The 18,477-nt window shown below is 34.6% G+C and overlaps 1 protein-coding gene across 1 annotated transcript in view; it reads right to left on the reverse strand.

The window, feature by feature from the left end:
- Window positions 1–18,477, reverse strand: part of LOC134536325 (cytoplasmic aconitate hydratase-like) — an 80,826-nt gene that overhangs the window by 5,886 nt on the left and 56,463 nt on the right. The window contains exons 11-14 of the mRNA XM_063376078.1: window positions 17,387–17,523; window positions 15,163–15,310; window positions 14,420–14,542; window positions 3,243–3,428 (exon numbers count right to left, since the gene is read on the reverse strand). Of these exons, the coding sequence (XP_063232148.1) occupies window positions 3,243–3,428; window positions 14,420–14,542; window positions 15,163–15,310; window positions 17,387–17,523 (594 nt within the window). The remainder of the gene's footprint in view (window positions 1–3,242; window positions 3,429–14,419; window positions 14,543–15,162; window positions 15,311–17,386; window positions 17,524–18,477) is intronic.

Genomic DNA, 18,477 nt, shown 5'->3' on the forward strand with positions numbered 1-18,477 from the left:
AATAATTCTGAGAGAGATTGTCACAGAGTATTAAATTCTGTTCTTTAATCTATCATTCAGAACAATAATTTGTTCTGCACGTTCAGGAGTTAAATTAGCTCTACGATTGGAGATAGTGTTTCCAGCAAAAGAGAAGCGTCTCTCGCTGGCAACCTGCTTGGCTGGAATGCTTTAGTAAAATTGCTTAACCTCAAAATTAGTGTCATAAATATCTGTAACTGGTCATTAAAGTTTAATCAATTGAAAGTAATAAAAATAAAAACATTTTACTTCAATTTACACTTGCAAAAAAAACATACACACAATAAACCTACATGGAAATTAAAGTCTTTTTCAATATCCTGAAGTCTGAAATATGTTTACTCATGTCATTAAATGTAGAGCTGTGCTGTATTGAAGAAGCCGATTTTGCCAATATTTAGTTGAATCGGCATTTCTGCCGACTTCCGATACAGTACGCTCGTTAATTTTCGGCCGATATTACTGAAAAACGAAAGAGACTGCCATAACCTAAAAATCCACGAGAACCATTTTAACTTTTCGTAGTAGTACTGCATTCTTTCAGATCGCATTATTTCTTAGCAACATGTGCCAACCATACATATCAAAGTTTAACATCCTTTTTTTTTTTTAACAATGTTTTTTAATTTAATATGTCATAAATAAATAATACATTACTATCACGGTAAATATACATCTCAGTTGTTACGGTAACTATAGTGCAAATATGGTAGCTATCATGCTTCTGTAGTAATTATGGTATTCTACTAGTGATGGGTCGATTCCGATTCCGGAATCGGTCGGTTCCACCGATTCCACTGGAATTGTGGGATTCAGAATACAATGGTTTTGGAATCGACCATGACCGATTCCTGCATTGTTTTTAAGTTTGCAAAATACATAATCTACGCAAGGTAAGAAAATATTAAAATGCATGCAAATATAATTTTTAAAACTACATAATACAATCTTTTTTTACGGAACTGATTTACGAATTACGGTGATTAACGTATTTATTTACTTGCACCGCCATTTTCCCTACTGTACAAATGCAGTATCTACTTTCCCACTTTAAGCGAAAGCATTTTTAGGAAATTACGTTGCAGCAGCACTGCATTTAATAGCAAACCTTCAAAAATAATTAGACAAAACCATAAATGTTTAAAGAAAATTATGTAAATGTAATCGGCAAATAATGTAAACGTTAACTATTTGATCATGGCAGCTACATTTGCCATTGTAAAAAACCTAATTTTTTTTTGTGCTACCTGCCATGGTAAACCATACGGCCATGAACAAAATCTTTGGTGACGTGAACGTGAACATCTCTACACATTAAACTTTAAAGAATTAAAATGAAATAATTTTTGAATGAAATTTTACCCAAATTCACAGTGGATTATTGCAACCATATTAAAATAAGTTTAAAAGCAACATAACCAAATTGCTTTAAATCGGCGTTCTTGTGCGTGTTCAGCGATGCTCGTTTTACGTTAGATATATTTTGGAAAGGCAGTTGGCAAGTCTGAATTTCCAAACATTGCTGCGGAAACGTTCGTAAATTTTTATTACCAAACGGCAAACATAAACAATCTTTTGAAAGTAGTTGTGTTAGTTTAACAGAATTGTTTCCGATAAATTTCTGAAATGAATTAAATGTTAACACGCGATTATTTGAAGAGTTTAAATATTTTGTGTAAGAAAATCTCACCATAAAATGTGAAAATTTTGAGATGCTAAAAATTGCACAGAACTTTCTTACTCAAGAACCGAAAATTTATTTTCTCTTTACGATTGTGAGGAACTGCAAGACTGGATGGATTTATTCTTTTCACCAAGTGAGATAATTAACTGACAGTGTACTTTACTTTCAAATCTGAAAACTAATTTTTAAGAGAATTGTTAGTAAGAATGCCATTTTTAAAAGGCAATAAGATTTTCAACTAGCTGCTGGAATTTTTTCTACCACTTAGCCAACTTGTTACAAAACTATGTTTTGTTCATCTTCATGCACTCTACGTACTTTCTCTTTACTGTATGGATGGCGAATTAAACATACCAAAACCAATTACTGTAGTGATTGCGACATCCTTACACAGCACAATATGGCATTTTACTTGCATATAGCACTCCCGATTATGCACCAACAATAGCAAATGTTCGCGCGAGTCGTAAATGAAATTGGTAGAGCTTGGAAAAAGAACACTGACTACAACCAAGGTGACATAGTAAGGGAGCATGTAGAGAGGTAAAACCAGTGCATGGTTTTACCTCCCCTTCTTTCCACCATGGGAGAAACCATGGGTTTGTCTGGGTATGCAAAGGCCCGATAATTATGTTTGACAGGCGACAATATCCTCTCGTGGTTTACGAATTCCCTACAGCTAATATATAAGAAGAGAGCAAGTGAGGTTGCACAGTACAGAATTTATTTGGCCAACGGCAACCACGACTACAAACATGACAAAGCCGTTTACTAATCAGTATCAAGGATTCTTGCTAAAAAAAGAAAATGGTGTTAAGCTAATTTTTTATTATTTTATAAATCTAGGGGTTGGAATCCTGCTCCATGTTCAACTTATAATATTTTGGCCTAACCCTAGAGTAATTTGTGTTGAAACATGTCAGTATATCCCACAACGGGCTGAAAATGTGAGCTAAAATGTACTAAATACGATTACATATTGCTTATTGGCACCAAATTTGAGTGTATTTCATAAATTTTGATTCTACTTGATCAAGCTTAAGCAACACCTTGTCACTATGTATTTTAAAAGTGGAAGAGGTTTTTATCATAGTAAATATGTTTCACACTTTTAGTAATACATTTTTAAATATATACAAGTGGTTCACACATGCACGCACACCAGACCAATTTCAATAAACTGATGCCTTCAGAACAATGGCATGTAATAGCATTCTACTTTTACCTGACCAGGATAACCGATAGAATCAAAATTTAAAATACAATCAAAATATTTTGATTCTAAAAGCACAGAGGAAATCACATGACTCCATAATATAATTAAGGTTGTTCTAATACCTCCTTTTCTGATACCAATTGTCACTACCACCACCATAAAATATGTACTGTTATACTACGATCAAATTTTACACTTTAGGTACATTTCATTTCTGTTTACTTTGACGTTGACCAGGGCTTCGCCCCATAAGCCTGAGCTGCATCCGAATGCTGCAACGATGGAAGAAATATCAAGTAAACAACTGCACGTTATGTTCACCTGCACTTGTATCTCCTGCAGGGGACGGCAGTCTGAAGGGATGTTTATCGTGTACCGCTCCTTGCCAGTCAGCCCGAGCGACTCCGCGCTCTGACCCGGCAGGTACTGCAAGGGAATGATGCCCATGCCGACCAGATTAGAGCGGTGAATTCTCTCAAACGACTCTGCTATCACAGCTCGAATGCCCTGAAACACGCAACATATTTCATTTCATTACTTCAATAACCTGAGCGGATTAAGTGTTAATATAATAACAGCTTTGTCTCTCTTAACCATGTTATCAAATATTGGATTTGAGTTTTAAATCTTAACAGCGAGACAACAAAACTACAATTAAGTGTCAACAAATACCTGGCAAACAAATTTCAGAAATTTTCTATGACCTTTTAAAAAAAGTTTCCTGCTAATACGTGTGTGCATGACTGTGTGTGTTTTTTTTATACTCATTGACTTGCTGACAATGTAATGCCGAAGAGATACGAATACCTTGGAGACAAGTGTATCATGCACAAATATTAGCCTACTCCTAGATATGTATAAAACAGAAAATGAAAGTAACATTTGAAACAATTACATATGTGGAACACACCTTAATAAATTAAAGAGGCACCTTATGAATAACTATGCTTATAATGACCGAAAAAAGCTTGTATCAGAAAGTTTAGCTTTAAACAAAAAAACTGAAAATTTCCCTTTTTAGAAATTCAAGTTTACTGAATTTTGTACTTATGCCCTTTCAATTTTTTTATTTTATTTTACAAATATATTTATATTTATTTATACTAAATACATTTTATAAATATATTTATTATATAGATTACATAATTTTATTTTAAAAAGTTGGTATATTTGTCTTATGTATCTACTATGTTTGTATGCCCAAAAGTTTTTTTTGGCAGATTTGCTTTTTGCATTTACGCCCTTTTGAATTTTTATATTATATTCATTTTGTGGTAACAATTTCTTTCTGCTAAAATTATCAGTAAATAGTGTGACTTGCAGCACTGTTGCTATTTTGTAAATTCTGTAGAGAAAGCACACAGCTTAACATTAAGCACACATGCACTATCAGCAAATAAGTGAACAAAATACAAGCTTACCCTTTTCTTAAGATCCAAGAGGGTACTACTACTATTACTGTAGGCTGTTTATTTTTCATGTTATGTTTTTGTTTATGGTTGCACCGGTCTCAATTTTTTTATTGGTAGTATTATTTTGCAGCTATTATGTTCTCAAATAAAAATTAAGATATCTTCCTCAAAGTTAGGCTTTTAATTTAAGAATATACATAAAATATATTTTACTTCAAAAATATAGTTATAGGGCTAAGCTTCATAAGATGAAACCAATTATTTTTACTCTAAACAGATAAAACAAGGGATGGGCGTGTCGATTCTTCGGTGCTTCGATTCCACCGATTCTGCCAGGAATCGGAACCGTCGATTCTTCAACCAAGTTTCAAGGAATCGTATCGCATTTAGTATGGTACTAAGCACTCTTAATAATTTAGAAGAAAAAAAAGTTTTTTCCTGAATGAAACCAGTGATTCCTGCTAAAATTACCGTATTTTTCGGCCAGAATATTGTCACAATATTTACGTAACTCACCTTGCACTTAAGATTTCAAAATTCGGTAAATTACGCAATAGTTATCTTATATCACGTTTATATTGGTTGCAGTTTCAGCTTATACAATTACATTATAAAAGTCGTTAGGATCAGATGAAATATTTTTTTTCCAAACTCTAGAATCATAACCGTGTTTTAACTTATTTCGTGTTGAATTACACAATACGTAAAGAAAGGAAAAGAAACAAATTACAAATACATCATCTCATCTAGCTGAGTCCGCCATACTTTAACATTGTAAACAGCTAACAGAGCGTGCAACACAACAAAAGCAATACTATCTATCGTAATTTCTTTTGTTTGAAGTTTTAAAATGGTTAAAATTGGGTTAAAACACATAATATATCACTGTATTTTTTATTTAATATAATAATACATTTAACTTGTATGTCTGATTAACTTTTTTTCCGTTTGCTTCGCAGCTGCTGAGCACTTACTGCATGAGATGAAACACGAAAGCCTCCATATTATAGAATACTTTATGTTGTAACCTCACTTTTGTTTCTATTAACACGCGTGGTTTCAATTACTATTTTTCAAGAGATCAGGTCAGTTTATTTCTACTATAGTACAGTACACGTATTTCTGTGATGTATATAACTCGTTTTTGCAGAAACACACGTGAAACGGTGTACTAGAAATAAAAAATAATGTCTGAAGTGTGGAAACATTTTACAATCTACCCGTTTGATGACAAATTTGCAGTATGCAATTGTTGTAACACAAAAATATCTCGTGGGCCAACAAAGACCACAACCAACCTATTAAAACATTTTCAGACTCAACATAAGTATCTTGCTTTGGGGGAATCCAGTGAATGTCTGGCTTGAACCAAAGCCGTTTCTAAGCGTGAACCAGAATGTTCAACAGCTGCTGAACCATCTATAAGTACCATCTGTTCTGCATCATCCATTTCCACTGTTCTTTCTGGTCCAACACAACCAAAAATAAGTGAGAAATCTGCAAGATTTGTGCAAAGTACTCTTCCAGCATTTTTTGATGCAAAGAGCAAATTCAAGCCTGGAGATGCCAGAGCAGCAGAGATCACAAGCCTGATAAGTGAAATGATGTGCATAGAGACAGTCAAACTTTCAGTGTTGTAGAGAATAAAGGATTCTGTTGGTTAGTTTCAAAGTTGGAACCCAGATATAACATTCCCAGTAGAAAGACATTTGCAAACAAGATTATACCCGAAATGTATACAGGAAAGCACCAGTACAACGAACTTCAGTTAAACGAACACTTCACTTAACCGAACTCATTGTTTGGTCCCGCCAAAAACGTATATAATAACCTTGAATTTTATTTCATCTTAACGAATTTTACGACGGTCCGTTTCTTCGTGAAACAAAAATATTCACTTGAACGAACAACCTTGAGGCACATTATGAAAAAAATTACCATCCAAAAACTTGTTCTTTATTTTTAATTTTCTTATTCAAACGTAACAGCGTGTACGTAAACAAAAACAATAACGGAACTAGTATGTGTGCGCACGTACTATCGAAATTAGTAGATTAATTCTCGTGTTTTGAAATAATATTGGAATGGTATTACGTCCGTTGTACGATACAACTAGTACATATTCTCGGATTTTTCGTTTTTTGGCTACTTACATTACGATAATTTTTGTACGGTACTTTGGCTAACCTGTGTTTTAATTTATTTTTTGAAAGTCATTTTTTTCATCAGTCCATAGTGTTTTTGTCGTGTCTACAGGCGTGAAATTTTTTACGTTTTTCAATAGCGTTGTGTTCTTCAGTGCCGGTTGTTGAAATGAAGCGTGTGACAGAACAAAAGTGTATATGGGGGAGAAAAAAAAATAACGCAATTCATCAAAACTTTCGACCTAAGACCTAACTATTCAAAAGAATGACGATGCTTGTCGTCTTCAAATGTTTTGGAACACCATGCGTTTTGTAATGTATGCACGTGTGACTTTTCGATTGCACACGTTGGAAGGGATGACTGTAGAGGGCACATTGAATTAAAGAAACATGCGGAATATTTTATAGTCATGACGAGCAATAAATCCATATCGTAGTTTTTTCGCTACATCTGAAGAAACGAAAGTAACTAACGCAGAGTTATTGTTTACAAGTTCTGTTGTTTGTTTATAAGACAGTTCTTATCCAACCAGGATAAAAGAAGCAAATAAAAAGACAATTGTTCAAAAGTATAACTTTGCATACTTTGAATTGAAGGTTGAAAATTTCCTGTAAAATTATTGACATTTCTTACATATTCAGATGATTGTATTGTTCAAATAGTTTTTTTTTCTTTGATTCATTAATTTTCATTGTATTCATATGCATAGGCCTACATTTTTCATTTTTTTTTTTTTTGCATATTATTGTCCTTATTTTATCTTGTGTGTGTTATAATTCCTCAGGAAAAATTTATCGTGCATGATTTACATGTACTTTTTCCATATAATTGTCATTAATGATGGGTGTGATTTGAGGTTGGCAGCTCTGCCTACAATGTGTCTCCTGACCATAGACAAAGCATCAGCAGAGAGTATGTGAACAGGTTCTTCAAGCGGCCATAGACTAATGACTGTGATACTGAACCTTAGTACACTTAAGGTGTTTCATGTGTTTATCGGTATACATATTTATAACAATGCTTATGTTTCAGTATAAAGAACTTCAGTATAACAAACTCAACTATTTTTTGGTCCCTTCATGTTCTTTATAGTGAAGCTTTCCTGTAATAATGTGAAGGAGAGAGTGATAGGGCAACTGAAAGATGTTGAGTTCATTGGTGTTATCACAGACATGATTAGGTACATGGCAAATTTTTTGGTGGAATCGAAACCAAACCTGGAATTGAAGCATTTTTGGAATCGGAATCGAGAAAATATGGAATCGATCCATCTCTAGATAAAACAATTTTGAAATTATTAAAAAATAGTTGTGTGAAATTAAGGTAACTATAATTTATAAATTACAAAATTACTGTGCTAAGAAAAGTTACCCTCTCAATTCAGTACTTCAGATCTCACCACTATTTGCATTAAAAGAAAGCTCAAAATAGAGTTATTTTAATTAATAGTATCTGCCAAAATGGAATGAATGCCAATTATAATCCTACAAATTTTAACAAAATACAGTAGAACCCCTGTCATACACTTTTCAACGGAGGGCACAAAAATAGTGTATGATGCGGGAAAGTGTATGAAAAGGGAGTGGCAATAATGAAATTTTTTTCCAATCCAGCATATCAGCACAGTGCCAGATTAAACATAAATATATATGTGTAAATAATTGCATTATATTAATGAAAGATATTAATTCATCATTATATTATACATATAATAAAACCACCAGAAATTAGAGCTGGGCGGGATCCCGATTTTTCGGGAAATTTCGGGAATGAATTTTTCCCGAAATTATTCGGGAAAGTAATATTTCCCGAAAATGTATATTGATAATTTTTCTGATAAAATCACTGCGTAACCTATCTTTAGGTGTCTTCGTAACGGAACATAAGTTTTCTGTGATTACAGTAGAACCTCATTTTTACGTACCTGAGATATACGAATTTGCGTAATTAATGTATTTTTTTTACTGGCACCGTCATTTTCCTTTTAGTTTTAATGCATTATTTTCCCGTTTAATGCAAAGCATTAATGTTGCATTACGCTCCATTTTAAAGCTAACCGTGACACAAGTTTAGACGGAACAATAAAAGTAAAGCGAATTGTATAAACTGTATTTAGTTTACTTTACTACGTGCGTTTGTGGCCACGGCAATTTCTCAGCTTCGTTTGCCATTGTAAACATTTTTTTTGTGCCACTTGCCAAGGTGTACCATACGGCCATGAGTAAAACGTTTGGTGATGTGAACGTTCAAAGTCTTGTAAATATGGCGTCTTCGTGCATGTTCGGTGATGTTTGTTTTAACGAATAAGAAATATTGCGGAAAGACGTTGGCGACACTGATGTATATTACATCGAAATGTATTTGAACGATCATAATTTTGGTGTTTAGGACAAACGACGGTGAAAGCAAAGATAGGCGTAGAGAGAAACTGTGGTGAAATGTTATTTCTAAATATTTACATATCGTAAAGTTTGTCACCGATGCTGTTCCACACACAAAGCCGAGCGCCAGAGATTCAGGTTCCTTTCTCTACAGAACAAGATATTCAATGTATTTTACTCCGGTTTTAAAAGCATTGTGATATTATCTGTGTTGGCGAGTATTTTAGTGTGAAGTTTTTTACATAAGGTGTGTGTGTTTACGTACGTGAATTTCATCATGGAAAGTCGCCACACCAAATTAAAAACTCCTATCTGGTCTTTTTACCAAAAAATGCCAGATAATGTGTCTGCACAGTGTAAACAATGCAAAAAGGTTTTAAAAACCAATTTTGGTAGCACATCTGGGTTGCTTCGACATCTGATGCAACATCCAAATTTGAAAAAAGAACTTGAACAGATAGAAGCAACACGGAAAGGCGGAAATATTGGGGAAAAAACTTTAGAACCAACAAAGAAGCAACTTCACTTAGACGAAGCTTACAAATGGCCTTCAACACATGAAAGGGCCATTTCACTGACGAACTGTATTGGGGAATGGATAGCTGATGCTATGTTGCCATACAGTACAGTGGAAAATCATAAATTTTAAAAAGTCCTTAAAATAGCTCAACCACTTTATTCAGTGCCATCTCGTAACACTTCTTCAAGAAGAGTAATACCTGAACTGTACAACAAAACAAAGGCAAAAATGTCTGAACATATTGCCAATGCAATAAGTTTATCCAAAATTGCTTCTTTATCATTCACTTGTGATTTGTGGACATCTGCTAGCAACGAAGCATTCATGTCGCTGACATGTCATTTTATTGAAGATTTCGACATGAAGAAGTACTGTTTAGGGTGTTACAGCTTTCCTGGTGGACACACTGGTGAAGCAATTAGTGAGAAACTAGTAGAGTGCTTCAATGAATGGGACTTAGAAAATGCAGGGGACAAAGTGGACATGTACATTGTGAGTGATAATGGACGAAACCTTAAGTTGGGACTTTCACTATGCAAACTTAAGTTTACGCAGCTGCAGTGCTTTGCACATACACTGCAGCTTGTATTGCAAGATGCTGTTAAAGTAACATGTGAGATCAAAGAGGTACTGAAAAAGTCACGTTCGATTGTTGGACGATACAAACACAGTGCGCGAGCAACTGAACAGTTGCATCGAATTCAAGAAGAACTAGATCTGCCAGTACTAAACTTGATTCAAGACTGTCAGACAAGATGGAATTCAGAGTTTTTAATGCTGAAGAGATTGTTTGACAACAAGATACCTCTTTCTCGTCACTTACCAACACTGAACATGGACAATCTGCAGTTGAGTGAATGGAACCTTATTGACTCTTACATTAATATATTGCAACCATTGTATGATGCTACAACCCAACTTTGTGGTGAACGTTCACCATCAGCATCAATGGTTATTCCGGTCATTTTTTCTCTTAAAAATTGTCTGAAGGCCTACATCAACACCAATGCAAAGGGATGGGAGTTTGCAAATGAGGTACTTCTGGCTCTCCAAGCACGATTTCCATGCTACGATCGAAAAGAGCCATACTATACTGCAATGTTAGTAGACCCGAGGTTTAAGGCTGTTGTAATTCCAACGGAAGAAAAACTTTTGGCACGTAACCACCTGGATAAAAAAGTAAAAGAAATCACACAGGCAACGGCACAACCAGGTATTGTTTAATTTATTTGTAGGCCTAGTTATTTTATTTATAAAAAAGCTACTATAGCATTGTGTAAGAATGTGGTGTTTCTTTTTCTTTCAGTAACAACTGCAGGTACCAGTGAGTTGGCACAGAGTTCTACTTCTCTCTGGAGTGTTTTTGACGAACTTGCTGAGAGCGAATCAAGTAACCAGATCATGTCATCAGAAACTGATTGCTATTTCAGTATGCCTGTTATACAAAGAAGTGATGATCCCCTAAAGTGGTGGAGAGAAAAAGGAAAAGATGCGTTCCCTAACGTGTGTAAAGTTGCAATGCAGTATTTAGGCATCCCTGCAACAGAAACAGCAAGTGAACGTGTGTTTTCTTCTGCTGGGAACATTGTATCCCCCAAGCGTATGTCCCTTTCCTCAGAACATACAGAGGAACTAGTGTTCATACACGAAAATGGAGGCATTTCATAGTATTGTTTATTTTTTCAAAATTTTTATTTTAATACTATGGCTTTTAAAAGTTAAAATGATATGGTTTTGATAGCCCATTTTTGAAATAAATAAATTTGCTTGGATACATATTGCACTTTTAAATAATTCCCGTTCCCGTCCCGCTTCCCGCCCGAATTTTTCCCGAACCAAAATTACCTATCCCGTACAGCCCTACCAGAAATGTAAAATACAGTCCATAATCAAATAAAGCTGACATGAGAAACAGTGGCCTTAAAAAATGTTATGAAGTCCTTTCTTGGAGGGGGGGAAAAGTCACCAAGACTAAATTAGAAATTAAAAAAATTAGGCTATTGTAAAAAAAAAAATCAGAAATTTTTGCTTGTTTATTACATTTTACAAACAACTTTATGCAACAGAACAATTTTCAATAAAATTTTAACTTGAGAAACGTAAAATTCAAAACAATCCAATCGTAAAAAAACAATAACAAACGGATATATTCAGTTCAAAGATAAACGACTGCACAAAATATGAGATCCGTGCCTTGGTAAAGCACGTGCACCATTTTCATGATCATTTCTTGTTTGCGCCACTAGTCTCGCTTGGTGCTGGCCATAGATGCTACTAGCGAAGTGCACAGTCTTCCTGATACTATCCATATCTATGGTGTGATAGTTATTTTCTTACGTTTGCAAATGTAAACAATGATCGTTTTTCAAAATAAAAGCTTTAAAACTGAGTTTATAAGGAGGAATATAAAAATTTTTTGTGGATTTTAGGGCTTTTCCGCTTCGTAAAAACGTATGAAACGGGAAATTAATGGTTTTATAAGTGTATGTTCCGGGAAAGTAAACCATTGTAAATATACTACTTTCGGCGGGACCGAAATTTATCGGCGTATGACACGGGAAAATGTATGAAACGGGAACGTATCATCGAGGTTCTACTGTACATACAAAGGATCACAAAATAAGTGCCATGGCAACCAATACTTTTGTTTGTTGACAATTTGTAGCTAGTCCCTTGAAAAACCAATTACTTCTAATTAAGTAACTGTACTATAACACTAGATCCAACAACTTTATTTAAAGCAATAGAAAATTTAACTGGATTGGAGGCTACATATAAGTAGGGATAAGACTACCCTCTTTTATCACATAATCATCCCATTCGCATAATCGTCGCACCTATATTTTAGGCCGTCAAAATTGGGATAAAAAAAACTTCTCACGTGAACTTGTATTATGTTTTTGGTCCCGCTAGTAGATGCTGAGCACTTTGTGTAGGTATCTTTTCCATATAAAACGATGTATTTTAAAGTAGAAATATAAAATTTAATTTAGTCATTACCACTTGCTTATTTAATGAACGGAAATACGAAGTTGTCTGATGTGTAAATTTTCTTTTAAAGACAATTTTAACATTATTTCCTTTATCTGATTGTCTGCGTTGCCGCGGCGTACCGCTTATAAAAATGTAGCCAGCACATCATTCATGTTTGGTTATGTTACTTCCCGTATAGAGCATGCGCATGTAGTCGAATATCGATATCTCGCCGATTGGATGCAACGCGCACTCTGTGTCTAGTGCCGAGTTAACTACGTTTGATGGCCCGCATTTGTTTCGTGGCAAGTGTGTACTATGACACGTTAGTTCACGTCAGATTCAAGTGGCTTGCGTTCACGTTAGAGTTAAAGTTGAAGAAAGGTTTATGTTTAATGAATTATTATATATAAACTATTTGGCATGCTCTTGTATACTCCACCTTTTTTTTTTTAAATAAACGTACTTTCCATGAATGGGTTTTGTTTTTAAGAATAACTTTACCTAACAACAATTTTTTCCCCGCATAATTTTCACACCCCTAATTATTAAACTTGATTTTAGAATAAAATGTGCGACGATTAATAATCGTCGCACCCCTACTTTTCAAACTTGATTTTGATGTGCGACAATTATGCGAGAAAACACGGTATATAGTGAATTTCAATAAAACCGAAATAACACAGAAAAACAGTCAGAACACTGCTTAACACCGAAATGCAAGTTAATACACCATTTAGCACCAAAATGCAAGTTATTTCACGGATGTAAGTAGCTCTTAACTTAATTTAAATAATATAAAATTAATCTTAACGTATGAAATTCAAGACAAGTTTTTCTGGACAAAAAATTGTACCTAAGTGTATGGGCCAGAAAAATTTAATTTGTTTTATTGTGCATCTCTTATTGAATCACTTTAAAACCACAAATTCTGGCTAGTTTATTTTTATTGTTTCGAATGTACTGTTTAAAACTTATTAAAAATAATTTTATCACAAAAATGCAGCATATAAATTTTACCATTATTTTCGTGGGGTAAGTACGGTCTTTGCTTGCATAATCGTCGCACATTTTATTCTAAAATCAAGTTTGAAAACTAGGGGTGCAGTGATTATGCAGAAAAATTTTTTTTTGTTGGATAAAGTTATTCATAAAAACAAAACCCATTCATGGAAAGTACGTTTATTTAAAAAGAGAAGTATAAAAGAGTACACCAAACAATTTAAATTAATAAGTCATGCAACAAAAACCTTTCAACTTTAAATAGAAAAACAAAATCTGTGATCCAAATGCAAGCCGAACGAACGTGTAATTATTGCCGTAGTTAACACCACGAAAAAGTGCGGGCCATCAGATGTAGTTAACTCGGCACTCGACAGAGCGCGCACGTTGCATGCACTCGGCAAGATATTGATAGTCGGCTACGTGTGCGCACTCTATACGGGAAGCAACATAATCAAACAGAGAGCACGCATTGCATGCATCGGCGAGATATCAATATTCTGCTACTTATGCGCGCTCTATACAGAAATCCACATAACCAAACAATGAATGCAACGAGCGGTGGCTACATTTTTGTAAGCGGTACACCGCGGCGACGCAGACGAACTGATGAAGGTTATAACGTTTGAAAAGTCTTTAAAAGAAAATGTACACATTAGACAACTTCATATTTCCGTTAATTAAATAAGTAAGAGGTAATGTCCAAATAAATATTAGATTTCTATTTTAAAATACATCCTTCTATACGGCAAAAATACCCACACAAAGCGCTCGGAATTTAATAGCGGGACCAAAAACATCATGCAACGTTTACGCGAGAGGTTTTTTTTATCCAAATTTTGACGCCCTAAAATATGGGTGCGACAATTATGCGAGTGTGACGATTATGCGATAAAAGAGGGTATTACAAATCAGCTTTCGTAAAAATAAGAACACCGAAATCTTCTATTTCAAAAACAAAATTGGACTTGGAATAAAACCACAAAATCTTGTCTCTTCAAATAAGCAAACGGTATTCTTGCCGAAGGTACCAATTTAAGTGTTACAGAAGCCAACTGTACTTGCCAGTAGGTATGGTCCTTTGGCCGCCCAATCTCTGGAGGACCCCGAACCGTAGTCCTTGCCCACGAGAGCAATGAGTGGTGCGTTCTCCTTGGCATAGCGTTCAGCTGCATCGTACACGTCCAGCTGACAAGCAAGCATGCTGGATTGGATTACACATTAAAGACAACCTAACACAACACACACACATTTAAGCTTTCTTTAAAGCCAAGGTTATTAAATAAACTGTATTTAACAATCTTAAGTTTGTGTCCACTTGAACTAAAGAAACTAACGGGTGAATACTGTATTCTTTTGCAGTACAGTTTCACATAACTTGCCTGTACTAGTATTACAGAGTTGGCAAGCTAATTTAAAATAGCTGGAATTTGAAGATCATGTATTGTATGAATGAATTATGGTGTACAGACAAATAATGGGTGAAACTACGAGAGACAGCAGCAACAGAATGCATTGACGAGGGAAAAAGGAGATCTGAGAAAACCAAACTGCTGATGACAACATCCACCAAGTTTACCAGTAAAAAAAATCTCATTTCTCAAGCACTATTACTGCAGCCCTGTAGTAAACTATATTTCAGAGTGGTTTTATTAGTAACACTGAATTAATTAATTAAAAAAAAGATTGTGTAAATCTGCACAATCCACTTTGGAAAACACTAAAAATTACCAGGATCTATTATTTATTTTTTTATTTTTAATTTTTTTTGGACCAGAATTGTGTTTATTAGCTTTTAATTTACTTACCACTTCGCCTGAGGGCACGTGAATAGTTTTGGGACCAGCTTGACCTATGAACTTGTTCACCAAGCGAATATTTGCAAATGTGCCTCGCACCATAACAGCATCATTCCCACGCCTGGAGCCATATGAGTTGAACTCTCGTGGTGTCAGCCTGTAAAGAATGTACAAAAACCTCTCATTTGAAACCACACTCATAAAATTTTTTATTTATAAATTAAATTCGCTTAACGTTTGCATTTTATCAGAGTCAAGTTTTAATAAATGAATTCTGCAGCGTTCAAGTCCACGTAGCATTGCTAGCACTGCCATTACACACACACCCATCAGTAATTACATGTATTAATACAAATTTAAAAAACACCGAAAACAAACACGATAAAGTTTATCTACAACATAATTAACATTCACCTCTATACAGAAAAGAGCTGAACTATCCGTTAAAAGGTTAAAATATTAGACACATTTGCATACAACTTAATATTTAAAAAGCTGTTTTATAAGTTTCAGGATTTATATTTATTTGAGGTAATCTACAAAAGTTAAAACTTCTTATTACTTCAGGTGATAATATCATACAATAATTCATAATGTTTATCCATTTCCAAAATAAATAACACAACATGGTTCTTTGAATGGATGTCTAAATCATTAATAATTATAGAAAATTGGTAATAATTTGCAGCACTGCCTTGCCATCTTAGAGAACAGTTTACTTAATGAGGTTAAAACCCACAAGACTATCAATTAAGATAATGACTTGAAAGCCTGTGAAATTTATTTTAAATCCTAAGATAAAACATGAACTGTGAAAGCAAATGAAACGAGTTTTGAAATTTTTTATGAACTTAAAAAAATTCCAAATTCAAATATTGAATTAACTACAATGGATATGAATCCTTTTCATTTTCAGTGATTTACAATTTGTACTGGAGTGGTAGAACTAAGGTTTTTTTTTTACAGAATAAATATACCAAACACACTATGGATGAATAAATGGTTTCTGCCCATGATACAAGCTCATACGTAGGGCGCGGATACACGGAACAACTACCTAGTTAAAGTTTTGGAGCCATTTATTTGTAATCCATGGCATTTATTGTCATTTATAAATTTTTTTTGTGCCAGGAACATTCACCATCTTGTATTTTTCACAAAGGGATGTTTATACTCTCAACATTCAACAGCCAATCAGAGGCTTATGCAGAAGAGATGTAATTCAAACTATACTTTGCCAACCTGTTTAGGTTCAATGACAAATGGCCTCTAATGAAACATGTCCAAACTGTGTGTAACCACACACAAAAGTTGAACATTCTTACCTGAAGTACCTAGTTCAAACCCATGTAACCATGCCCTTAGTTGATTGAGAACTTTTCTTCCAGAATGAAACTTGAATACCTTCACACTGACTAAGTAATTACTTTACTTGCATGCCGCATACAAACGAAAACTAAGGGAGCCTGGCTGGTTAGTTTGGAAGTTTATATCACCAAGGTGAAAAGTGGATTAAAGAACACTAATGGAAGAAAAAAATACGGAGGGGAGGGGAGAGAGCTGGGTACGTACAGAGGGCTAACACAAGCCCTGAAAGACTGCTGGAAAAATGAAGATACTTAAGGTAGTCACCTAAAATTCTAACTAAAGTAATTTAAAATGAATGAAATATTACATGATGATACCAAAAATGTTAAGAAGCAATTTATATCCCACTCACAATACCAAACATCATGTCTGCGAGAGAGTACACATTATTTCAGTAGACACCTTGTATTATAAATCTTGAAAATGAGTTCGGGAAATAGGACAATGAACAGATATAAACCGAATCACTAGAGACCTGCAAAATTCGCGGATTCATTGACCTCTAGGATAGACTCCACAGTCCTTTAAATACTCTCGGAAATGACACCTGTTCATTGGCTACTGACGCGTGAGACGTCTCAACTAGGCTGTCTGTAATTCGGCACTTTCTTGGTTTAGTGTTTCCCATTGGCTCACAGTTCCCCGGATAAAATGTGGGCTAATCGCAGAAGCGATACGAAGGTATAGTTGTTTTGATGCTAGCCTATCGCGAAATGAATCCGCGAATTTTGCATGTTTCTACTAATCACACACAAAATTTAAGTGTTAATCAAGTTAACAATTGGAGAAATCAAGGTGGGAACAGCAGTGAAGTAAAACCGCCCCACTAGAAACGAAAAGCTGGCTGAGCATGAGTGTTACGAACCCTTTCTGGGCCAGGTATCTGGCAGCCGGGCTGTTCCGTGCGATGCTGCCCGCGGGAGAGATGTGGTCGGTTGTCACAGAGTCACCCAGGTTCAGCAGCACGTAGGCATTCTCTATACTCTTGATAGAAGGCAACTCCTAAAAAAAAAACACACATTCATAGCAATCACTATCCCAAGGTAACCCCCACACATTTGTGTGTTAAAAAAAATTTGTTACGAAGTGCTGATTAACATTAAAAAAGTTTGTATTCCACCATTACGTCAAGTATTTATCATGGACTGTGTTAGTTTTATAAGTAAGCAGACAATATTTTCAAATTGACTTAAAACCTTAAATTTTGGCTTCAACTTAAAAAAAAAAAGTCTTAAAATAAGTGAAGAATACTTTCTAGAATCTTACTTATTTTGGAAGAGATCATGGGAAAGTATGAACATACAGTGCCAAAAAATGGAAATAGTATTATCAGGTTTTATTAATTCAGCATAAAGTAGCTAACATTTAAAACTAATACAGTAAAACCTCCCACAACGAACTCCTTTATAACGAAATCCTCTGTATAACGAAGCAACTGTTAAGTCCCGCCAAATCGCTTGGTAATCCTATGTATTTATACCTCTAAATAACGAAGCATTTTTTGGATGCAACGCCAAAAACACCCACTACAGCGAAGGTAAAACGGAAAAATCTTGAAAATATTTTTGTAGGATTGTACTAAATTTTCAATTTTGCTCCGTAAATAAATTACACTTCGGCAAGTAAACAATACTACCGCCATCTTACAACTGATTGGCCATAGAAGTAAGAGTTAAGGACGTACTGAAAAACATTTTGACTACCAACATAAGCTATAATACTTCGATTAATCGATCTTCCGAAACTACCTAGAAAATTTCATCACGTGAACAATTTACATCATTGTTCTGTGAAAATGTGTGATCGTTTATCCGTGTTGTAATGAATGCCGATAAGCGATAACCGATAGAGATTCTGTGGAAGTGTTTTTAATTAAAATCTGTAGGTTTAGAAAGTTGTTTTTGTTCCATGTTGTAGGGAGAAATAAATTATTTAACCAGTGTTTTTCTGGGTTAA

This window comes from Bacillus rossius, chromosome 10 (assembly GCF_032445375.1).
Source record: "Bacillus rossius redtenbacheri isolate Brsri chromosome 10, Brsri_v3, whole genome shotgun sequence".
Lineage (NCBI taxonomy): Eukaryota > Metazoa > Arthropoda > Insecta > Phasmatodea > Bacillidae > Bacillus > Bacillus rossius.